At 35.6% G+C, this 26066-nt stretch overlaps 1 protein-coding gene across 5 annotated transcripts in view; it reads left to right on the top strand.

Annotated features, from left to right (window-relative positions):
* The window catches only part of ERI1 (exoribonuclease 1), a 90864-nt gene that overhangs the window by 4409 nt on the left and 60389 nt on the right, over positions 1-26066 (top strand). For 2 of the 5 annotated variants that reach the window (XR_010377334.1, XR_010377336.1), the window contains exons 3-8: positions 4628-4838; positions 8358-8441; positions 9772-9881; positions 11882-11996; positions 15475-15776; positions 18017-18108. Coding sequence is in view for 1 of the 5 variants with exons in the window: in XM_010995688.3 (XP_010993990.1) it covers positions 4628-4838; positions 8358-8441; positions 9772-9881; positions 11882-11996; positions 15475-15717 (763 nt within the window). In the remaining 4 variants the exon portion in view is untranslated. Of the gene's footprint in view, positions 1-4627; positions 4839-8357; positions 8442-9771; positions 9882-11881; positions 11997-15474; positions 16593-18016; positions 18521-26066 lie in introns of those variants that run through there. The other 3 variants (XR_004132788.2, XR_010377335.1, XM_010995688.3) reach the window with 3 other exon arrangements.

The following is a 26066-nucleotide window of genomic DNA, read 5'->3' as shown; positions in this document are numbered from 1 at the left end:
CATAAAGAGATAACCAGTTATTAATAATAATAACCATTATTAGTCATTCAAGTAACAGTTATAATTACATTCCTATACATGAATCTTTGTGTGACTCTGATTATTTCTGTCTTTTATTGTGTGTGTATATACATATATTTATTGATGTATAATCAGTTTATAATGTTGTGTCAGTGTCTAGTGTACAGCATAATGCTTCAGTCATACATGAACATACATATATTTGTTTTCATATTTTTCACCGTAAGTTACAGGATACCGAATATAGTTCCCTGTGCTATACAGTATGAACTTGTTGTTTATCTATTTTATACATATTAGCTAATATCTACAAATCTTGAACTCCCAATTTTTCCCTTCCTACCTCCTCCCCTCTTGTAACCATAAGTTTGTTTTCTATGTCTGTGAATCTGTTTCTGATTTGTAAATAAGTTAGTCTTTTTTTTTTGGTTTCCACATATAAGTGATACATGGTATTTTTCTTTCTCTTTCTGGCTTACTTCACTTAGAAAGACAATCTCCAGCTCCATCCATGTTGCTGCAGATGGCATTATTTTATTATTTTTTATGGCTGAGTAGAATTCTGTCATATATATAAATATACCACAACTTCTTTATCCAGTCATCTTTTGATGGACATTTAGGTTGTTCCCATATCATGGCTCTTATATATAGTGCTGCTATGAAAATTGGGGTGCATGTATCTTTTTGAATTAAGATTCCCTCTGGATATATGCCCAGGAGTGAGCATGTATCTTACTGGATCATATGGTAAGTCTCTTTTTTGAGGAATCTCCATACTGTTCTCCACAACGGCTGCACCAAATGCATTCCTACCAACAGTGTAGGAGGGTTCCCTTTTCTCCACACTCTATCCAGCATTTATCGTTTGTGAATTTTTGAATGATGGCCATTCTGATTGGTGTGAGGTGATACCTCATTGTAGTTTTGATTTGCATTTCTCTGATAATTAGTGGTATTGAGCATTATTTCATGTGCCTGTTGGCCATCTGTATGTCTTCATTGGAGAATTGCTTGTTTAGGTCTTCTGCCCATTTATGGATTGGGTTGTTTGTTTTTTTCTTATTAAGTTGTATGAGCTGTTTATATATTCTGGAAATTAAGCCCTTGTCAGTCTCATCTTTTGCAAATATTTTCTCCCATTCCTTAGGTTGTCTTTTTGTTTTGCTTACAGTTTCCTTTGCTGTGCAAAAGCTTATAAGTTTAATTAGGTCCTATTTGTTTATTTTTGCTTTTATTTCTATTGCTTGGGTAGACTGCCCTAGGAGAACATTGCTAAGATTTATGTCAGATAGTGTTTTGCCTATGTTTTCTTCTAAAAGGTTTGTAGTGTTTTGTCTTATGTTTAAGTATTTAAGCCATTTTGAGTGTATTTTTGTGTATGGTGTGAAGGGAGTATTCTAACTTCATTGATTTACATGTAGGTGTCCAGTTACTCCAACACCACTTGCTGAAGAGACTGTCTTTTCTGTCAATCTTTTTGATGATAGACTAAGATTGCTGAGTTAAAGCCTATGAATATTTTGACAATCTACCAGGAATGTATAGGGCTATCTATCTTTTTATACCAAATATGTTTAAATTTCTTTTTTAGTTGATCACTTGGTTGATGGATAATTATACCCTGTTAATGAGATTGAATGTTTTTCCTTTTATTTTGTTCATTTGTATTATTTTTATAAAAAGAGTTTCTTTGAAACCAGAAAATTAGAGGAAAAAAAACTTTCACCTACCAGGAAATATTTTTTTCTTCTGTTTTAGTTTCTAAAAATGTGCAGAATGAGAGTAAACATTAACTGTATATTGATTGAGAAAACAGTGCAACTTAGCCAACTCAGTGTGAGTGTATGTATGTGTGCAAAATTTTTTGCAAAACAAATCATTTTATTTTGACTTGGGATATGGGCAGGAATGACCTTTGGAATCCAGAAAAACATGTGGATTTTTGATATATAAGAGAATTGCCAGGCATCAAGAAAAGAAAATTGGCTACACATAGTAAAGGAAAACTTACTGTTTGGGGATCCCTTTATTATCTTATAAGTGTGGTATTCCTCCTCTTTGCTTTAAAATAAAGCTTCACTGCTTTTCACAAGAACATATGTGTATTTTTTTTCCCTTCTGGATTGTCTTACTCCATAATTTATGAAGAAAAATGTTACCTTCTTTCCCCCGTCTTTTCCTATTATGAAAATACAGCCTGTAGCCTACTTAAGATTTTCTGAGCAAAATTCTTGTCCTTCCTAGGTGTGAAGATAAGTTGCTTACTCCCAACTTACATGGAGCTAGAAATTTAGATGTATGTTTATACATTTAGTCAACAAACTCTTACTGAATTGTAAGCACTTAACTAGGTAATAAAGGTAAAACAGACCTATTCCCTATTTTGGGAAGCTCAGTCTTTGGGAAAATCTACAAACCAATTATCACAATACGGAGTGACCAGTGCTATATTGGAGGTCTGGCCAAGTACATCATAAGAATACAGAAGAGAGTCTGCCTCAGGAATTAAGGGGGTGACATTTGAATTGATTTAAAACAGAAAAGGGAGGGAAGTTATATTAGACACAAAGAAACCAGACTCCTGATTTCTGCTTGTTTGTTTTCTGCTACATGATCTTGCTTTTTCTTTGTACAGCCAAAGTTGTGGAATATGAAATGGTGCCACATTTCGGGAAATGGCTTGTATTATGTTTTGTCTGTAGTATGTGACATACTGTAGGGAAGGGGAAGCATCTGAAGATGATGCTGAAATGATTGGTGATAGCCAAGTGGTGAAGAAACTCTGTGCTGAAGTCTACATTTTACCTCGTAAAGCAGAAGTGAGCCACTGAAGGTATTTGAACAGGAAATTGGCACTAGTGCTTAGCTCTTGAGCAAGATAAAGAATGAAGAGGAGAGCTATGATAGTGGAGTCGTGTGCCTAGTCCCAAAGGCTAATGGGAGCCCTGCTGGATAGAATTCAGGAGAACCAGATTCTGAATGTTTGTCTGAGTTGGAATTTGGCAGAAATGGTGATCCTTAAGATATGGGGAGGCAAGGGAGATGTTAAAGATGCAGGTTTCTCTCTGGAGCAGCTGGTTATGTATTTGGGTTGCCATTAGGATTACAGAAACACAATCTTTTAGTAAATAAAATTTTACCTTTAGTAGAATACAGTTTCTCCAAAAAGAAAGAAAGAGAAGAAATTAAAACAAAGCAATCCAAAGTTGTTACATGACACACAGAGGTCACTCACAGAACCTTAATATGAAAGGAGTTAGGGGGTTTCCTTCCTAGATTTTGGTGATTTGGAAAATCTCAAGCAAATAAACGTATTAAGACATTTTGTCTTAAAACAAATAGCTGGTTAATTATCTGGATTTTTCATGGATAAGATTCCTTTTTAGTGGTAGTTTAGAAAGGAAAACAAAAGGTTAGAAACATTTTTTCTAATAGTTACTAGTTGGTGATGTGACCAAAATGTCTTCCTTGTCACTACATACCAAGTACAATTTAGATCCTCTTATTTTTACTACCATTTGTATTTTCAAACCCCTATAGGACTCAGCCTAGTAACAATGAAGGAGGTCTAAGTAATGGGTGTGACTTTTGATTTTTTGAAGAAGTATATATACTGTTTGACAAACATGACTGCCATTACCCACCATTGTTACCCATTTAGATCAGCCTTTCCCCACCTCCCATTTATGGAACATTTAAAAAAAAAAATACTTGTAAAACTGAAATCTCCTAAATCATATTCTACCCTTGGTAAATTAAGAAATCTACTTTCAATTAAGAATCTCCTGGGAGTTCAAAATTTGTAGATGCTGACAGGCATGTGCAGAATAGATAAACAAGATTATACTGTATAGCACAGGGAAATATATACAAGATCTTGTGGTAGCTCACAGCGAAAAAAATGTGACAATGAATATACGTATGGTCATGCATAACAAGAATCACGTTCTATACTGGAATTTGACACAACATTGTAAAATGACTAATAAAATAATGTTAAAAAAAAAAGAATCTATGACAGTGTTCTTCTGGACATGGTATTTATTCTAGGGTATCTCCTAAATTAGTTTTCCTAGTTAAATAGCTAACATTCAACTTTATATACTAAGCTTATAATGCTTTCATATTCATGTGGATTTTTTTAGTTGTCTCACTTAAAAAAGCCAAAAGAAAGGAAAGAGCACATCATATTTAATTTACCTGAATTTTCATTCTCTTAAATTTGTATTTGATCAGTAAAATAATTCAGTATTAATTTCAGTTTCATATCATGTACTTCATCTTAATATGTAAGGCAATAGGGCTGTATAGGTGGTGTATGCTAACAAGGCTTATGGTTTGAAAGACCAATATGTATTTTATATACTGTACTACAAAAGTGAAGTAAACTTGTGAAGGAAAATATTGATGTTGTATTAAATGTTCTATTTTAATTAGCTCTTTGCTGACTTAACTTTGCATCTTGCTTTCTTTACATTTATTTTAGCTAACATTTTCTAAATTATGCTGTGACTGGCATTGTTCAACCAAGTGCCAACAGGTAAGAGTTCAGATTCTTGCCTGTAAAATTTGCCTGTGTTAATTTTATTCTTATTTTTCTTAGAGGTGTAAAGGATGTACTAAAGAAGAGACTGAAAAACTATTACAAGAAGCAGAAGCTGATGTTGAAAGAGGACAATTGTGTTGACAGTTACTATGACTACATTTGTATTATTGACTTCGAAGCCACTTGTGAAGAGGGTAACCCGCCTGAGTTCATACATGAAATAATTGAATTTCCTGTTGTTTTACTGAACACTCATACCTTAGAAATAGTAAGTGAATTGTTATATTTAAATTTTACTTTTAGCAGCAGCTAGTCTGAGGTTAGCTAGTAAGGTGGAAGGTCCAATTTGCTGTTTTAGCTAGAATTAGAATTCCAAAGAGGGGGTTTTTGCTCTGACTGCATACTTTTGATCAGCTTCATTAATAGAAAGGCTGTAATCAAATAATTTCAGAGTCTGCTGCTCTCCTTTTCCAGTAGCTAAAATTATAGTGTTTTTTTCTCTTTGCTTAGAACATGTATCTGACTGGACATCAGAATCTCCTGGGGATTAAAAAAAAAACAAAAAACTTGGCTTGCTGCTTGGCCCTCATCCCAGAGATTCTGATCCACTTGTACTGTGGTAGGGCCCCGGCATCAAAAGCATCTCAGCTGATACGCAGTCAGGGTTGAGAACTACTGCAGTAGACTAATGTGTACTCTGATCTCTAAAAAATGATAATATACAGAAATTACCCTTAAACTTAGAACTGGTTATCTTTCTGGTGAAATGCTTTTGGGGGAAATGACTTAGAACCTTGGCTTCTAAGCCATATGAAATATATGCTTTAGATATTTTCACCAGTGCACTATTTGTTCAGGATCTCAGCAGATATCCTCCAAATTATGATACCGCTTGCCTTATAAAATCTGAACAAGGATGTATCATAACATTTCATATATCCAGGAGTTATTTCTGTGGTATCCGTAGTTGCCACCAGCACACTGGGGATAAGTATAAAAAGGCTTTGTGTTTTAAAATACATAGAATTGTTTCTGTGTGTTGTTTGAAGCTTCGTTTAGTTATATTCTTAATCAGCCTATTTATATAATTTCCTTGTCCAAAGCAGATTAAACCTCAATAAATTAGAAGGGGAAAATGACAGTAATGAAGGCAAATCATCTTGTATAACTCACTAGATCCTACGTCCTCTCTCTCACTCAAGGACATTGCTCTCACCATTCTCTTCCCTCAATTAGACATGAGTGATTTCTTGCTTTCTACTATATTGTTCCCATCACATACAGACTTGTTCTTTTTCACATAATCAGAAGCCTTCGCTTGATCCCACTTCCGTGCCAGCTACCCCGTGTCTTTGTTCCTCTACAGCAGATTTCTTTGAAAAAGTTATATAAACTTCTGTCTCTGTTTCCTCCCATTCTCTCTTAAACCCACATGACTAGGTTTAAGTTATGTAGTCCATGCCATCATTCCACTAAGATCACTCCTCGAGTCATCTTTAACCTTCACCTGAGCCCTGGTCGAATTGACCACTCTCCTGGAAGCACTTTATTCAAGTGACTGCCAGTACACCTCATTCTCTAGCGTTTTCTCCAGCCTCACTGGGTGTTCCTTCACAGTTTCCTTTGCTGGTTGCTCTTCCCAGCTTCCTAAAACAAGATGCCCTATGTTCAATCCCAGATCCTCTTCTCTATGTAGATCCTCTCCCTTAATGATCTCATCTGTCATCGAGTTCCATGGCTTTTAGGAACTGAATGCTAATGTCTTTCAAATATGTATCTCCAGCCTTGTCCTCTTTCCCAAATCCAGATTGCTTACTTTACATTTCTACTTGAACATCTTAACAGACATCTTAATGTGTCCCAGATTAGATTTATCCTCAGCCTGTTTTAGCTTCAAGGCTAGCTGAAGGCTGGCAATTCTGTATTCTCATTGCTCGGCTCCGAAACCTTGGAGTCATCCTTGACTCCTCTGTTTCTCTCACATCATCACACATCCAGACCAGCAGCGACTCTTGTCTTCAAAATATATCCAGAACCCAGTCACTTAAGAGAATTGCTATGACTCTATAGTTTGAGTCCCACTGATTTCTTGTCTGGATTTACTGCATTCACCACTTAACTGGTCTGGTCTGTGCTTGTTCCCTGTAGCCAATTCTCAATGTAGTGGCCAGACTGATCCTTAGGAAATCAGGAAGTCGGATCATTTTACTCTTCTGCTCACAACTCTTCTATGGCTCCCCATTTAACTCAGAATAAAAGTCATATTCCATATATGACCTGGCCTCTTCTTGCCTTGGATTGCGTCATATTGACCTACTTGCTGTTTCTCCACCCCTTTACCTCCCAGGGCTTTAGCTCAAATTCCTTTCCTTCAGAGGTCTTGCTGCTAATTCCCTTCTTCCCTCTCATCCCCTCTTCCTTACTTCGAGGTCTTCCTTAACCTTGCCTTCTAAATAAAGCATGACTGGTTCTCCGTTCAGTAGTGCAGCTTGAACACCCCCCCCCAGTGTTTCTGATCCCTCTTATCTACTCTGTTTTTAAGACCCCTCATCACCTTTTAACTTACTATGTAATTTATTTAAATGATTTTTAAATAGTCAATGAATGCATAGTTCTCTGTTGCAACATTCTGTTAAAAGTATTACATAACAAAATTTTGTTAGTGTCGTACCTAGTATTACCTGCTTGTAATGGTAAAGGAAGTTGCAACATATTTTTGAAAGATGTTCATCTAAAATTATGAAACAAAATACTGATACTTAAAAGAATATAGAGTTTATTTACCTATGAGATTCAGTTAAGTAAAATTTTTCCGTTTGCTGTATGTTTGGTAAATAAAGAACATCTATAACTTTTGACGTTCTATTGTTCTTTTACTCTTTTACAGTTGTTAGTAACTGTTGATAATTCATCTGCTTAATACGCTAGTGTGTAAAAAGAACTTCATAAAAACTTATTTTTCTTAATTTTTAAATTTTCTGTAAGGAATATTCTTTTGTCTTTTTCTCCATAACTGCCTAATGTTGATAATTGCTGCCGGTAAATCTTCAGGCTTTAAAATTGTCCTTAGTTTTTAACAAGTGACTTAGTGTGATCTGGTTTAGGGAGGTAGCATTGGGCTAGAGGAAAAAGTACTTAGAGACCTGAGCCTGGTGATAAGAATACTGTCCTTACTGAGTCCACAGGATTGTTGTGAGCATAAAATAAGACAAGCATGGAAGCTTCTTGAAGAGGTTAAACATTGCTAAAATGTGTAGTAGTATTATTGCTGTTTATACTACTACATGCCATATAGTTATGCTTTGACTATTCAGAATTCATGTTTAATGGAATCATAATATAGAAATAAAGACTATTCAGGAGTATATGAAAGAACAGTCATCTGAGCTAATTTGTTATAACTGAAGACTGACATTTCTTCAAAATACTTCATTATTTAAAAAACTCTTAGTATCTTGAAGTAGAGGTTGCCGTTTCAAAACATTATAAACAAAATCATCAGCATTTTGCTCCTCTGGAAAATGTTTATTTAAACTTTGGTTTGAAGACTTGCTTTCAGATACTTGTTTTATCTTAAAATTTTTAAATTATGAAACCTATTTTTTTTAATTAAAAAATTAGAGCACTTTGGAATAGGACATTATCTTTAAATTGTTAAAACTCTGGAAAGGTTCATGACGTGAGCACCTATAGGATTATAGTCTTATGTGGCTGACTTTGTCATGTATTATGTATCATGTATCTTAAGTCATAGAAAATACTTTAATTTGCTGTCCTTCCCTTGTAGGAAGATACATTTCAGCAGTATGTGAGACCAGAGATCAACACACAGCTTTCTGACTTCTGCATCAATCTAACTGGAATTACTCAGGTTATAATTCTGTGTTCTTTTTTCTAGAGTTTGGAAGTAGTTTTGAAATTGGGGATTCATTTTATAGTTTCAAAAATTATTGTTGTATACAATTTAATGTGATGCTTTCCTTGCTTGGTTAAGATCTTTCATATTATAGTATTTAAAAGATAGAAAAGCACATTTTTTTATACCGGGTAAGATTGTTTTCAACCTTTCTTTTTAAGGAATTGTTATGATGAATCTGAACATTGCACTTGTTTGGAGCATTAGTGAAGTAAATGTTACCATGTTGAACTTGGTGATAAAGTTTTAAAGTGTATCTGTTTACAACCTGACTTCATATGTAGCTTACTTTTTTTTTTTTTAGGTCTCTGATTTTTGGTTGTATTCTAATGTGGTAGGCCCTTTGTTCATTTACTTAGTTCCTTTATTCACTCAATCACTCATTCAACAAATATGTCAGTGCTTGCTGTAGTATTTGCCAAGGTACGAGGGATATGAAGATGGTCAAGGCAGTCTCTCTCTTCACTCACTTAACAGTCTGTAAGTCAGGGGACAGAGTAAACCAGTCGCTGCAGTGTGGTCAGGAAGTCTGCAAGTCAGTCAGTGTTTCATCAGGGTGTCATGGGCATCTATAGGAAGAGCTCCCTATGTAATGGGAGGGCTGTCCTGGGAAAACTCAAGTTGGTGAACTTGGGCTGAGTCATGACAGGTAAATAAGTGGAAAGGAATGACTGGGCATGTCAGATGCGAAGGGCAGAACTACATGTTGGTAGTTCTGGATGGTTCAGGTGTATTATGGGCTAGTAAGAAAGTGGTCGCAAATAAAGCTCATGTCAGAGGCAAGCTCGATTGTGAGGAGACTTGTGTGTCTTTTTGTACTGAAAGCCTTGGGGAATGTTTGGAGGATTTTAAGTATAAAGCGATGTGATGGGTCAGATTCACCCTTTAGGAAGATGTGTGTATGTTTTGGAGAAATGGGAACTTCGAGATAGGGAGACCACTTTCAGCTGAGAAGAGATTGCCCTTTTTCTCCCCTTTGGAGAATCAGTAAGCCACTAAGTTGAAGCATAAAAAAGAGAACCCCTGGGGATGATCTTAAATCTTAATTTTGGGAGGATTATATACTTCAATTGAAAGCAGTCCCTAATACTTAATTATAAACAATTTTTAATGATCTTATAAATGGAATTTTAGGTGAACCTTAGCCTAGGAAACCATGAAGAATTCATAACATCATAGATAAGACTTTCTCTTACTGTTCCTTTCCCTACAGTGTTTGTGTCTGGCTATTTTGTGGGACTGTGTAGCTACCCTGGTTTTTATGACTTTATTTTCATATCCTCAGGATCAGGTAGACAAGGCTGATACCTTCCCTCAGGTACTGAAAAAAGTCATTGACTGGATGAAATTGAAGGAATTAGGAACAAAGTATAAATATTCCATATTAACAGATGGGTAAGTATTTAGGAAATTTATCTTTTTAATCTACTTTTTAAGATTAAAGATGTCCTTATTCATTTAACTTTTAGAATACCACAAAAAATATTGTTTACTGAAGGTCCTGAAGTCTTGCACAGCAGACAGTATTTTTTCATTCACATTCTTATTCCTAGTTAAATTTTGAGTCCTAGGGGTCAAAGAGAGGAGGGAAAGTACCAATGACAGTCTGATCGAGGACTAGAGGAAGATGAAATATTAATGTGTGAAACTAAAATGACTTTACTGAAACTATTTTTTATCAGGACACTTCTGTGCTCAGAAAAGTCCAAACTCTTCAGTCTGGCTTTCAAGTCTCTCATCTAATCCCTCGCTACCTGTGTAGCCTAGTCCACCTGCTATTTTTCTTTTTCATTCTAAGTCAGGCTGACTCATGAATCACATGGTTTATCCTTTCTCTCTGTACTTATGCAGCTCTCCTCTCCGCTGGAAGGCTTGCTTCCTTGACTAGTTTATTATCATTCAGAGCCCACCTCACATTTTACTCCAGACACTACAACTCACGTTGATCTTTTCTTGAAGATCTGGCCTCCATGATAATGTACCATTTGTGTTGACATCTGACTAAATATTCTGATAACTAAGCTTAATGTGTGTGAGACTTATGTTTGCAAGGAGATTAAAAATCCTTTCAGAGCAAGGACTTTTGCTATTTGATAGTCTTCCATGTTGTTTACTATAATGCTGGGCTCAACATGTATGCTTTGAAAGCATTAGTTAACTGAAAAGCCAAGTGGGGAGATGAGATTAAAACAGGGATTACAGGCATTGTGCTGAGGTAGCTCCTATACCATATGCTATTAAGGTTGAAGAAGAAAGTCCTCATCAACTTCTGGTTCAAACTGTGGACAGTTGGACAATAAAGCTGAGGTGTTGCCTATGTGAAGGATTTAGAGGCTGTCACATGCAGTAGGGAAAGAGCATTGAATTTAGTTACATCATAATTGTGCTTAAAAATAGAAGTTTGGGGAAATGTTGCTGGACCTCTTTAGAAATCTACTGATTTGCAACATAAATGAGCAGTGTTTCTGCTAAAGTACATGGGTGGTTCTGTCATAACACAGACTGTGCGATTCTCTAAAAACCTCCTGTTCTGAGACACATCATTCAAAACCTGTACAATTTTGTACCTGGAGCACTAACAAAAACAATACCTCAAGAAATAATTTGCACAGCCCAGGCAAGCAGCTTGTGGTCTGTGGAAGTCACATCAGAGGATGTTACAAATGCACAGAAGCCAGAGGACCCTGGGGACAGGCACTTGTTTTTAATTTTCTTAAACTACATTTAAAAGTACTGTTGCTGGTACTGCTGCTGAGTTGAGAGCTTTTTTCTTTCCTGCTGAAGGTTATAATTTCTATTGCTCCTATTCTGACTCCCTTTGCCTGAGAAAGACTGTATGAACCAACACAATTTCCACTTGATACAGTCAGGGTTCTTCTGCTTAACTACACAGGTTGGTTAGTGTGGTAGAAACATGTGCCGTGGCAGAACAAATGGTGATCTAATTGCAGTCAACTGCTTTTGTCTCTTTCAAGTATTTTGTTCATTTATTTGGTTTTTTTTGTTTTATTTCAAAGCATGCCCTCAAAGAACATCCTAATACAATAAACCTGGCTTTACCTGTAAGCTGAGTAGTTATTTTAGAATTAAAAAATAACAAAAGAGATGTGCCTAGCTAATCAGAATCATAAAAATGGTCAAAATGAACCCAATAGGAATTAATTTGTGAAAAAAATTTAATATACCCGACTTCCACTTTTTCTTTTTGAAGTTTAATTTTGCATGATTATTTTGGAGCAAGAGAGCTTAATTTTCTAAGCTTGATGTTATGTGTGACTATAAGGAAGAAAAGTGACCTGTAAATAAAAACAAGTAAAATGACTTAAAATCCTCATTTTTGAGAATTAGTATAGCATTTATTTAATCCAATTTTTTTTTTCTGTTTTTGATTTAAGTTCATGGGATATGAGTAAGTTTCTGAACATTCAGTGCCGGCTAAGCAGGCTCAAATACCCACCTTTTGCCAAAAAGTGGATCAATATTCGAAAGTCATATGGAAACTTTTACAAGGTAAGATTTCTATGTTGATTATACTGCTCTTAATGGTAAATTTGTTGTATTTTGCATGTACCTTAAGTTGTGGTTTATGAGGTCCTCTTCACAGAAAAAGATCATATAATTTGTTGTTATTTTTCAGATTCCAAAATAGTTATGTTCATGTGAGTTTAGAAAAATGAGCTATTTTCTCTCAGTCTTTTATTTAACTATATACACAAACACATATATGATCTTCAGTAATAGAGGGTTGAAACTGTAGGGGTATTCAGTATATTGATTGTAGAACAGATGCTCCCCACTGAATTTTAATTTTACTAAAGTTAATGTATGTATGTAGTATAAGTTTTGTAAACAGAGTATTGCGAGGCTGATAACAAATGGCAGTTTTCCACCAGGGCCCTCACCCGTCCAGGTTCCTGTTCTTGACGCAAACACTTTCAACCTTTTAAAGCTATTCCTTCTAATATTAACCTTCCTATTTCTAAGTTATATGTTTATGCTATTTCTTGAATTTTCAGTTTGAGGTATCTGTTGAGTTCCTGCAATGGAAAGTGAAGATTTTGCTGTATTAAAAAGCCACCCATTCCTGCATATCCTTACCCTCCCTGCATCTTTCTCATTTAGTTACATTAGCTTTGTAATCAAATCATTAGTCAGTGTTTACGTTTCTCATGACTTTGGAGGGTGTTCACGACCTTTCCCCAGATCTAAAAATTGACTTCTTTTGTTGTTTTCTTACCCTGTTACTCTCCACTCAAACTGTAAATCACTTCTCAGTACTCAAAACATGCAGGTAGTCTGGCCGGTTTTCTTTTTCTTTTTTCTTTTCCTTTTTTCCTTGGAGACTGTTTTCCTGGAGGCTTTAATCCCCTAATCTGAACTGTTTGTACTAAAATCGTCCTGAGAGATTTCTGTTGCTTCTCTGTCATGTATTAGATCTTGCGTCATCTTCTCTTTCCCTTTACAACCTCATATTGGTGAAGCACATCCTAAAGTAGGTTCATGAGAAAAGATGCTTTTCTTTAAAAACTTTTTTTTGGGTAGTTTTAACGTTTAAAAAAATTGAGAACTGTGTATACAGAAAAGTGGAGTTTGACAAATTGTTTTAAAGTGAAATTCCTTGTAAACTCCATCCACTTAACCCCCTTCCTTCCTCCCAGAGCTCCTGTAATCCCTACTGTCATGGGAATCATTTTGTTTTTTATATAGCTTTAATATCTATATGTTGATCCTTGTACCATATAGTTTAGGGGGTCTTTGCCTGCTTTTAAATGTGATATAATTGGCATCATACTGGCTGTATTGTTTATTTTGTTTTTCCCCTCAACATTATGTTTGAGATTCATCCATGTTGTGTGTGTAGCTGTAGTTCATTTATTTTATTGCTGTGTAGAATTCCATTGTGTAACTGTACCATAGTTTATCTGTTCTACTTTGGCTGGCCATTTGGGTATTTTTCATTTTGGGGCTTTTATGAACAGTAGTGCATGTCTTCTGATGCCTTGTGTACTCGTTTCTCCAGAGTATAAATCTAGGGGTTTAATGCATCATTGGAATTAGTTGATAATGCAAAAATAGTTTTCCAAAGTGATTGTGCCAATTTGTACTCTCACAAGAGGAGTGTGTGGATTTATAGTTGTTCCACGTCTTTGCTAACATCTGGTATTGCCAGACATTTAAAATGTTTGTATAGATGGTTGTGTGATACTATCTCATTGAGGTTGTAACTTGCATTTGCCTAATTATTCATGAAATTGAGCTCCTTTTCCTATGACTATTAGTCATTTGAATTTCTTCTTTTGTAAAGACCCTGTTTAAATCTTCTACCCATTTTCAAAAAATTGGTCTTTCCTTTTGTTACTGGTTTATAGATCTTTGTTGGGATTACTAGTCCTTTGATTATATTTGGTAAATAGTTTTTCCTTTTTTGTGGATTTATCTTTTTACTCATTTTGTGATTTCTTAGAAGTTGGTTATGAAAAATTATAAACATATACAACAATAGACACATGTAATGAACTCTCATGACCTAGTTTCAACAGTTATTAATTCATGACCAACCTTGTTTCATCTCTAACCCCACCCACTTTCCCCTTTCCTTATTCTTTAGAAGATCTCAAACATTACTTCATTTGCTTTGTAAACATTTCATTATGTAACCCCCAAAAGATAAAAACTCTTAGAAAACGTAACCACCACACCATTATCACACCTAAAAAAAATTAGCAATAATTCCTTGATCTCATCAAATCATCATAAATATTGTATTTTGTTTTCTTTTACCCTTTGTGTGTTGAATCAAGATCAGAATAAGGTTCACACATTTGGTTAACGGTTGCAGTTGCTTAACATGTCTCTTAAGGTTTTTAATTTATAAATTCCTTTCCCACCTTCTTTTTCCCTCTAGCAGGGTTTTTGGGTTTTTTCATTGGTTTTTTTTTTTTGATTGAAGTGTAGTCAGTTACAATGTGTCAGTTTGTCATGTACAGCATGATGTCCCAGTCAGGTTTTGTTTTTGTTTTTTGTTTTTTCTTTAAGAAACTGAGCCATATGTCCTGTAGAGTTTCCCATGGTCTAGACTTTGCTTATTGTATTGTGTGCTATAGTTTCAGATATGCCTCTGTCTTCTGAATTTCATGTCAGTTTGTAAGGGCTTGATCAGCTTTAGGTTCTTTTTTTGCTACAGCTCCTAGATGGTGATGCATTCTTATATAAGAGGTTTTTCTCCAACCTTTAACTTAGAGGAATAATTCACTTTTTCTAAGGATAATTATTAATAATTACTAAAACCATGAAATAATTTTCACATCTGCAATATCTTAGATTGACCAGAAGGTTGTAGATACATTAAGGCAGTTGCCAGTGCTTGTTTGAGTAGAGAATAGTATTTTCCTGTGAGTCTGTTCATGTTGGCCAGTGTCTTAGGCTGCTCTTTTCTGTGTAGATTCCCCCTCTTCATAATAGATAGCAATTATAATGCTAATTAGTTAAGTGAAATAATACATTACAGAAAAATACCACCCAAAAGAGTTAGTTTGGGTTAAAACGGTAGGAGCTTCAACTTAGATGTTCAGAACCATACATCTCCTTTCATAAATGATTTGTTAAATTATAAAACTTTTGAGATGTCTTGAAGATTCCATCTGTTTACATGTATTTTTATCAAAAACTATTAAGATTTTTTTATTAGGGGGGGTAGGTAGTTAGGTTTATTTATTTATTTTGAGAGGAATTACTAGGGATTGAACCCAGGACCTTGTGCATGCTAAGCATGTGCTCTGCCACTTGAGCTATACCCTCTCTGCTGCCCCAAGATTATTTTTTTTAAAGCTCTGAAGTTTGTTATTTGCTTTATTCAACCCAGGAGTATTTGTCCTTTGCCTAACTTTATTTGACTATTACTGTAAGTTCAGCTTCTTATTTTCCCACTTCACAGTGACTTAACAGAATACTAAAGAATTATTTACTAAGCTTTTTGTTTGTTTTTTAGGTTCCTAGAAGCCAAACCAAATTGACAATAATGCTTGAAAAACTAGGAATGGATTATGATGGGCGACCTCACAGTGGTCTTGATGACTCTAAGAACATTGCCCGAATAGCAGTTCGAATGCTTCAGGATGGATGTGAACTCCGGGTTAATGAGAAAATCCATGCAGGACAGCTAATGAGTGTGTCCTCTTCACTACCAATAGAGGGCACTCCAGCTCCACAAATGCCGCATTCTAGAAAATAACAGCATTTTTGCCCTTTTGCCTGTGGATCATTCACTCTAACTGGAGTTGCTACAAAGAGGTAGCAGTTGAATACTTATTGAATTATTCCTTCAGTGCAAAATTTAAGCACTTTAAACATTTAAAATCTTACTACAGTTATAGGTATGTGTGTGAACAGATTCTATGGGGAGGGCATATTGAATTCTTTGTCACCAGCACTTTTGATATGAGCAGTATTTGTTACACAGTAACAGTTCCTGCTTAGAACTGAATTTTATAATTTAAGGTGTCCAGGGTGTATTCCTGTTGGTTTTAAAATGCAAAGGTTTCTTGGCTCTCCCCTCAATGGTCATCTTACTGATGTTAAAATATATAATGTATTTCTGCATTAACATCATTAGATCAGATCATTTCCTAAAATGTAGAAAAGATTGGAAAGGTGGGCCTTATCTAGCCTTTGGGTTTTAAGAGTACCATAGTCTTTTTGATTTTTGAGTTTATATGTGAGGTTCAGCTGTGAGTGTGAATTTCATACAGTACTTGGTACATATATCTGCCTGTATTTCTTTTCAGTTCATGATTGGAAGACTTGTGATGGATTATAGGGTCTGGTTAAAAATTCAATTACTGATGAGATTAATGGAAAATCAAAAGAAAATACCATTTAAAGGAGTAAAGGGCTACAGCTTGAACTTTATAATATATGAGTCAGTGGGATTTTTTGGATTTGGCGTTTTGGTTTCCCTCCCTCTTAAGACATATGTCTGTCCTAATTCTTAAATCTAAGAGACCATGCTTTGAATTAGACTTAAAATTAAGGGTCACCATTTAATTTTGCCTTTTTATTCAGCATTATATGTGAGGTTAATAAAGTCAAGTAATGTTTTCTACCATATCTTAACGTTTTTTATTATTAAAAACTGGTTTTACATAGTAAATGACCACTGAATGTTGAATAGTTAATTCTTAACTAATTCTGAAAACAAAAATGTGTTTATGGAATTGAGAAAGGAAAATTCTTCTTGTCTAGAAGCTAAAAATACATATTTTCAGAATAGGATTTCCTCCTGTAGCTTTCCTAGAACGATTTCATTGACATTGTTTCTTTTCATTTACTTTCTAATAATAATTGTGATACTACTTTAGTTTAATGATTTATGCAATATAATCAAATTAATTTTGTAGAGATTTTCCAACCCTGATACATAAGAGAAAACTAGGCATTTTTCTTGGTATGAGAATTCTCCACACAATGCTATTGGCTTTTTACTTGAAAGAATGGATTTCTGCCTTTGAGCAGTAGTTGTAGAATCAGCATAATAAAGAATAACAAGTGGCTAACAGAAGGCACATGGGTATGTGATGCCCTTAGACAAACTGATATGGATTATAGTAAAACAAGGAAATCCAGATTTTTTAAGTTTATACTGTAAACTCTTGGGGTGAAATGGATATATGCGAAGATTTTTGTGAATCCCAAGTAGCACCATACAGTATACCATAAAGTATTACTGGACATTTTAAAGCATTTCCTTTAAATCCTTACTAAGTTACTGTGCCAGGGCCAAATAGTAGAGAACAGCAAATCATTACTGAGGTTTGAATGCCAGGAGGTCTCACTCCTTAGGGAGATTTTTCTGCATAGCCACCTTACCATAGAATTCAAGTTCATGCCGCAGCAAACTTATATCTCACCAGCTTCTAGAGTTGCTCACAAATAGCTAGAAGTTGCAGTTGGGAAATCTTGAGTATGGCAAAGAAATATTACATTGCCCTCCTCCTTTGTGTTTTGTTTGTTTTTAAGTCAAGCTGCTAATTTTTTTGCCTGTTTTACTTTTTGCCACGTACCCAAGTTTTGTATTTCTGTAAGACCTTCAACATTATAAGCTCTCAATATCCTTTTGGCTTAACCAAATATTTTATCTGGTGATGCTTTACTGTCCTAACTCATTTTTTAATACTTTGCTGAGGAATAATTGTCAAATGTAATTGTATATATTTAAGTATAAATGTGATGATTTGATACATACTGTGGAATGGTACCATGATCAAGATAATTAACACATATATCACCTCATATAGTTAGGGTTTTTTGGTGGTGGTAAGAATGCTTGAGATATACTCTCGGCAACTTTCAAGTCTGCAGCACCGTATTATTAACCGTAGTCACAATGCTGTACATTAGCTCCTCAGAAATTATTCTTTGTATAACGAAAATGTGTATCCTTTGATCTACATCATCCCATTTCCACCATCCCCAGCCCTTGACAACCACTGTTCTGTTTCTATGAAATTGGCTTTTTTGTTTGTTTTTTCTAGAGTCTGCATATAAGTGATACCGTACAGTATTTGTTTTCTCCATCTGGCTTATTTCACTTAAACCTCCAGGGTCATCCACATTGCCGCAAATGGTAGGATTTCCTTTTTTTATTTGGCTGAATAATACTCCTCTGTGTGTGTGTGTCTGTGTGTTTGCCCGGAAGTGTGCCATTTCTGTTTGTTTCAGGGTATTTTTTGAGTTCCCTTTTTACTTCTCCTTTGACCTATTGATTGCTCAGAAGTGTGTTGTGTAATTTCCACATATATGTGAGCTTCCCGGATTTCCTCCTGTTACTGATATTTAGTTTCATACCATTGTGGTCAGAAAAGACACTTGATATGATTTCAGTCTTTTTAAATTTATTGAGACCTATTTTGTTACTTAACACATGCTCTATCCTGAGAATGTTCCTTGTGTGCTTGAGAAGAATATATACAGGTATACCTCAGAGATACTGTGGGTTCGGTTCCAGATCACTACAATAAAGTGAATATCATAACAAAGTGAGTCACATGAATTTTTTGGTATATTTACACTGTACTGTAGTCTATAAAGTGCGCAATAGCATTAAGTCTAAAAAACCCAATGTACATTCCTTAATTAAAAAATGCTTTATTGCTGAGAAATGCTAACCATCACTTGAGTCTTCAGCAAGTTCTACTCTTTGCCAGTGGAAGGTGTTGCCTCGATGTTGATGTCTGCTGACTGCTCAAGGTGATAGTTGAAGGTTGGGGTGGCTGTGACAGTTTCTTAAGACATCAGTGAAAGTTGATCACATCAACTGTAGCTATAGTTACTTTTAACACTTTTGTGTCTTAATCTATATGCTAGAGTTCAAACTAACTTACCAACATAGCAGTATTAGAGTATTTTGAATTTGAATGTATATTTACCTTTACCAGTGAATTTTATATTTTTTTACGTGTTTTCATGTTACAAATTGGTGCCCTTTCATTTCAGCTTGAAGAACTCCCTTTAGCATTTTTTGAAGGCAGGTCTAGTGGTGATAAATTCCCTGTTTTTGTTTGTCTAGAAAAGTATCTCTCCTTAATTTCTGAAGGACAGCTTTGCTGAGTTAAGTATTCTTGGTTGACAGTTTTTTTGTTGAGCATTTTGAATATATCATCCCATTCTTCCTAACCTGCAAGGTGTCTGCTGAGAAATCTGATGGTAGCCTTATTAGGATTCCTTTGTATGGTCTCTCTTCTCTTACTTTCAAAATTCTTTTTTTAAAATTTTTGAGATCTTGATTATAATGTATCTTGGTGAAGATCTCTTTGGGTTGAGTCTGTTTAGGGATCTAGCTTCATGTACCTAGATGGCTGTACAAAAAAAAAACAAACCACTGTTAACTTCATAGGTAACAAGCTTGCAAGGCTTGTTGGTAATGAGGATCAGTGGGGAAGGGGAACGGATTTATGTTTACAGTTTTTCCCATTGTTCTCTAGGTGAGGAGTGCAAACGAATCTAATGAGACGTAGAGGTCAAAGGGCTTAAGCTTGGCTGATGAGGGGCTGAAGGGTGGAGGTGGTCATTTTTATGGATCCTGTGTCAAGACTTGAGTAAGAGACCAGTGATGCTGAGGCTTTCAGCTCAATCAATCAGTTTTTGAACTTCTAAATGCACGTTCTCAAGAATGATTTCCTTAGATTTCTTTAGGGCAAATATTGATAGATCACTATGGAGTCATTTAGTATGATCAACAACAAGGTTAGAATATGAATCCTTATTTCCCCTATTGAACAAGAAAACAAAGTAGGAGAAAGCGTATGATTTTCCATCATTGTTGATGGAGATGAGTTGGAGCTTGAACCTTTCCCTTCACATGTCCATTCTTGCTTGCTGACCCTGTTCCTTCCAACATAAACCTGTTTTCCCGTTGGATTTGTTTTTGTCAGTGGGACCATGATTATTCTAGTCAAACAGGCTTGAAACCTTGGAATTAGTTGTGGTTCCCCATGCCCTTTTAGTACAATGTCCTTTGATTATTTTCCAGTCACAATATCCACAATATTGAGTCTGCTTCCATCCTACTCCCCAGACCATGGCTGAAATTTAAGTCACTCTTCTCTCTTCCTACATGCTACTGTCACTAAAAAAGCTCCCTAAAATGTCACACATTGATCTCAGAAAACTTTGCATTTCTCATGGGATAAAAGCCAACTCTTCATTGGCATTTAAGACCCTCCACAGTCTGGTTTCCAGCTATATTCCAACTTTTATAGCAGCCGTCTGCTCTGGGCTAATCACTATTCTCCTCACTGTCATACCTGAATCACACCTACACCATCCTATTTCTGTCCCCAGCAAATTAGCCCATCAGTCTTGTTCTCTTGATTCTGTTTTTTGTTTGTTTGTTTGTTTTGTTTCGGTTTTTGTTTTTAAGACCTACTTTGATCCCAGACCACACTGATTTTAGGGAATAACTCCCTCTATTTGTTCATTTCAGTTTTTGTCATAGTCATTGGACCCATAATTTGTGCTGCACAGATTCCTATTTATCTCAGTGTTTTTTTCCATTTCCTAAGGGATACTCAATTAAAAATAATTAGTAGTGGTAAAAATACTCCATGAGATTAGTACCTTTTCTTGAAACTGCAAAGAGTAGAGAGCTTAAGTCTTGACTAGTCTCCAGTCAAGGAGTTACTGCTCGCTCACAGTTACAGATATGAGCTGTTCTCTGTTACTGTGCGCCATAAATCAGTTCTTAGAGTGTGACTCAACAGTAGACCTGTTTAATCCCTGTCTACGCTTGGCTTTCCCTCTAGGTGCCAGGAAAAGCAAACAGATGCTAAGCTCTTCTTCTTAGTTGTTCAGTCTGTGCGCTGCTGATAAAGAATCTGCTCTATCTTTGGCCTCAGAAATGTCATTGCTAACCTTTCCTCTTTCTGGAACAGTGATTTGCAAACTTTTTTACATCAGTACTCTCTAATAGTTTTTTTGTTTAATAATTTAATTATCTTAAAAGGAAACTGTTCCTTTGTACATTTAAAACTGTTCCGAAGTTTAAACATTGGCAAAGGATAGAATTTCCAGCATAGTATGAATACTGGCATTTTAAAACAAAACATCACTCTTTCAAATATATCCAGTGGAGGCAAAATATAGAAATTTTAATACTATCAACCGTATTAAAAATACATAAAGATACTTAAAATTTTACATCTTTCCTTTTTCTCCTTGAACTTGTATTTCATTGTGATTTTCCCACAGGATCCTTCCTTCCTTCCTTCCTTCCTTCCTTCCTTCCTTCCTTCCTTCCTCCCTTCCTCCCACCCTCCCTTCCTTCCTTCCATTTCTTTATTTATACTTTTTAAGGGAGGTTTTGGGTATTGAACCCAGGGCCTTATGCATGCAAGGCACATGCTCCATCACTGAGCTATACCCTCCCCCCATCTTTTTTTTAAATTCTTTTTTTTGGGGGGAGAGATAATTAGGTTTATTTATTTATCTGTTTTTTAATGGAAGTACTGGGGGTTGAACCCGGGACCTTGTGCATTCTAAGCACACACACTACCACTGAGCTGTACCCTCCCCTTCACAGGATTTTATCTTAATGTAATACAACATAATGCCTAGATGGGTCCCCAAAAATTGAATTTTGAAAATACAGGGTCATATTATTGCACTTATAATGAAAAAAATTATATTTCAGTCTGTATTGTCACACAAAGGACAAAAATAAAGGTAGTGAAATTTACTATACAAATTGACCATTCATTGAACTGAGAAAGTCCCCAGTAATCACAAGGTAGTCACTAACACTTTCTAACCACCACCACGTGCCTTCCCTGGAGAAGCTTAAAATGTCTGGGAGTAGGGGACTGAAATGGAGGATGGGGGCCAGTTCCATTAGACCAGATTCTTATATTGTTGGAGTTTGTTGTCATAGGATTTTACTGTATGTTTTTATGCCCGGAAATAATACTGGTCACACTATCATCTTTGAAAAAAAAAGTATATAGATTAACATTTTAAAATTTATTATAAGAGGGTGAGTATTGCTTAGTAGTAGAGTGCATGCTTAGCATGAGTGATGTCCTGGGTTCAATCCCCCAGTACCTCCATTAAAGAAAGATAAATAAAATTTAAAAAAATAAAATGTATTTACTATGGCCTTAAGTCTGTGCTAAATTTCTTCTATATTGAGTTGTTAAAATTATTTTACATAATTGATCAAAATATAAGTATTTAAGATTTTGATACTTATTAAATGAAATGTAAAATTGTTGAGAGTCCTCTTTTAATGAGAGTAATTTTCTCATTGGTTTATGTATCCCTGCATAAATATGGCATTGCTAGAATGAAAGAGGGCTCAGCATCAGTTCTGTTTATGTCCTTCATTTCTATCTATGTAAGTGCTGAAACAGCCCCTAAATAGAGCTGGGTATGGAAGTAGCTTTATTAGAACAGTTTTACTCAATTCTTTAAATTCCATGCCAAAGATCGTGTTGTGTTTTTAATTATCCTTCAGCTGACAATATGATTAGTTTACTGTTTTTTTTTTTTGTTGTTGTTGAAAACAGAATTGGTAGCTCTAACTTTTGGAAGAGTTTGTTACTTAAAGTTATTTATTCTCAAATTTGGGGACATAAACCCAAACAGCTCTACCGAGACTATCAAATGATTATTAAGTGTACCTGTTACTCTTCCACTTAGAAAAACTTTATTTAATTCAGTTGGAAAATCCAACCTGTTACTTTCAAAACACCTTTTCAGATATATTTTTCATACAATTAGTGCTTTAAATATTTTTATCATAATATATATTTTATTAAATGTATCAGTCATCAAAACCTTGGAACCACAGGTTTAATCATTCAGTTTATGGTAAATGTCCACCACATGATGAAATCAAGCCAAATAGCCACAATCTCATCATTAAATCAAGTAAACAAATCATATTTCCTTTCTGTCAGAAAAAGTCTGACTTTTATGTTGTGTTAATGGATTTTGAAGAATATTATAAAAAGTATTAAGAATGTCACAAAACACCTCTTCTAAGAAATTACTAAAAGCACTCAAGGGGTAAAATTTTAGTTTCATATTATTTAGCCTATAACAAGTCAACGGTCCTCTATAAGCTAAAATTATCAGTTACCTAAGAAGCAAGTAGGTTGATAAGGCAAGATAATCTTTCAATAAAGGTGTGTGCATATATAGAACTAGGTGTTTAGTTTTTGGTAGAATTAGGAATCAAAAAATAACAGTTTTATTAGGATCAGATTTTTCTATAGATGTTCTATAGGGTGCTAAAAACTGATGTGGCAGGTAGAATCTAATTTATTTTCTTTTAATAGGTGGTGGGAAATATTAATCATTTCATAAAATTAAATAAATTGAGATATGTCTGTATTTGAAGTAAATGTTTCATAATATGAAAATTTTTGTCTGTAGGTTTTATCAGTGAATCATGAAAATTCTGGTAGTCCTGAAAAATATCCCAAGTTATAATTAAAGTATCAGCATTACTAAAGTGTTCTTGTTTTGACTGTTCAAAGTTACTTTTCTTCAGGGTCAGTGATTGTTCTAAAGATAAATACTTTAAGTAGTAGAAAAAGTACTTATGAGAAAAGCTGTTTGTAGCATTCAGTGTTTCTTAAAGGTGCTTCCTGCTTTGCTAGTAGGGTTTCCATCAAGACTGATATATTTCTTCCTAGGCATGCATCTGGTAATGGAAGCGGCCAGTCTGTTAAATAAGAATCAGCATTACTTCCACTATATCCTACTTTGCAACATATCCAAATTTTGAACATCCTAACAATTCCCAAATACGCCATCTCTAAATCTCCCTTAACAGAACAGGAAATGCCAGGAAGCCCCAGGGACTAACACTCGTGGACCCTGTAGACTTGAATGCCTCAGGGCAGTACAGCCTAGCATGAGCTGGGGAGGTAAGAGGTGTGCCTTTGGTTTATGGAAGGTGACTGATGTGCCTTTGGTTTATAGAGTGGAGGAAATACTGTGGATGCAGTATTTTGTTGTTTTTTAGATTGCTCAGTTTGAGGGAAAGTTATGTATGAAAGGTGAGAATGTGGAGTAAGTTTCCTTTAAATTTACCCTTCTTCGGCAACCCCTTGATAGATTTTGAGGTCCTCTTGATAGGGTTAGACATACCCTATATGAACACTCTGGTCCAGAGTGTTGAAAATTTCTGTCCTTACTTCCGTATGTTTGTGAAATGTTTTCGTCAGCGACGTTGTGCTTTTTTTTCTTTTCTGAGTTCCCATTTGATAAAAGTTCTTATTTAGGACTTCCTTAGTGAGCACTGAGAAAACTGGGTTAGTCTTTTGAAGGGGAGTGAAAAACAAACCAACCTGCCCCTGCCTCAGTGTCATAAAGCTTATCCATCAACCAGCCAACACCAGGCCTTTTGAGTTCCCCTTATCAGATAAAGTCAGGAACACCTGGGTTAGCATTCTTTCCATGTCAGTCTAGTGCTTATTCAGTCCTGAGCTGTGTTGAAACTGCAGACATACCAGGTATAATGTTAAGAAACAGTTTTCAGTGCAGACAGCTGAAACCCAGTCACTCACTCTGCTGAGTGCTTTGGTGATTACACTGCACTCGGCTTGCTTGCTTAAAATGTATAAAGAGCACTGCAGGGAACAATGACCATGACTTCTTCATTCTGTGTGTATAGTGAGAAAAATATGGGAACTCCAAATAGTAACTTAATGATGATTCAGGAAATTAAGGAAAGACAGGCAAAATATAATAAATAAACCTTAAGTCATAAAACTTGCATTAAATCCTGTGTTCCTCATACAAGCAACTTCCTCAAGTTCTACCAGTTATGTTCAGGGAAGAGAGAAGGAAGGGGAGCTTTTAAAAACTGGATCTGGTAAAGTTCCAGCTTATAATTTCAAACATTCTTATAGGGGATTTTTTATCCAAATATATGGGATAATAGTGCACAATAAGAATCTTATGCTGTTTTGGATACCACAGTTCTTTATTTTTGAGAAAGTTTATTAATCCATTCAAAGGCTGCACTCTACCACAAGACTTTGTATGGCCTTACTGAGTAAAGTCATTGATTCTAAGGCTCTATTTGACTCTCAGATTTGGGGAGAAATTTACTACTTCTGTCCAAAATAGAAGGAAATAGAATAAGGTAAGCGTTAGGAATGTCTCAAGGCTAAAAGGAATCTGTACAAAGAAGAGGAAGGATTTGGGGATGAGGTAACCAGAATGCCTCATCCAGTGTGTGCTCCCCTAAGCTTGTGTCCTTGGTCCTCCCCTTGCTTTATTTTTCCCCTGGAATGCACAGGATTTTATCACCTCCCTGCAAAAGATTCCTAAGATCTATTGCCCTAAGATCTATAACCTCTCTTGAGTTCTTCTCTACCAGCTTACTGGGTATTTCATGAGTATCACCAACATTTTAAATTTAATACATTAAAAAACAAACATATGGTTATAACCCACCCCGACCCCTGCCTATACTTCCGTCACCTGCTTATCACTCATTCAGATGCTTTGGCAAAGCTGCCAGTTTCTTGTTTTTTGGGCTAGAGGCATGCTTTGTCTTTCACAGTGCAGGCACGCTGTGGTTTTCTGCTCTTGGAGAAAGCCTAGAGGTAATTACACTTTGCACCTAGAATGAAAAGTTTACTAACAAAGCTACAGAAAAGTGTTGTGCTTTCAGGAGGTGATGCCTGAGCCTGCTCGAGTCAGCTGTTCCCTCCATTGCTCCCAGATGTGGTGTCATATACCTGCCTGGTGCGTCTGTCATCCCTGCGAGGCTCTGGACTCAATTTGCTATAGCCCCAGGAGAGAAACAGCTTGGCTCCTGCCTCCTTGCAGTCTGTCTTTCATCTCTTCTGTTGAAATAGGTGGGGTTTGACTCTGCTTTTACATCTAAGTGCATCTCTTTAGGTTTCCAGCTTTTGAACCATGCTTGAGTGTGAAAGGGGTACATAATTCTAATTTATTTAAAAATTTTTCTTTTTATACTCCCCCACTTATAATTGATATAAATCATTTCTCATATCCCCTAGAACTTCTTAAAAATCCCTCCTTTAAGACAAGTGGTGAATGCTTTCT

This window comes from Camelus dromedarius, chromosome 22 (genome assembly GCF_036321535.1).
Source record: "Camelus dromedarius isolate mCamDro1 chromosome 22, mCamDro1.pat, whole genome shotgun sequence".
NCBI lineage: Eukaryota > Metazoa > Chordata > Mammalia > Artiodactyla > Camelidae > Camelus > Camelus dromedarius.
The sequence above is the reverse complement of the archived record's forward strand: the minus strand, read 5'-3'. Positions and strand labels throughout refer to the sequence as shown.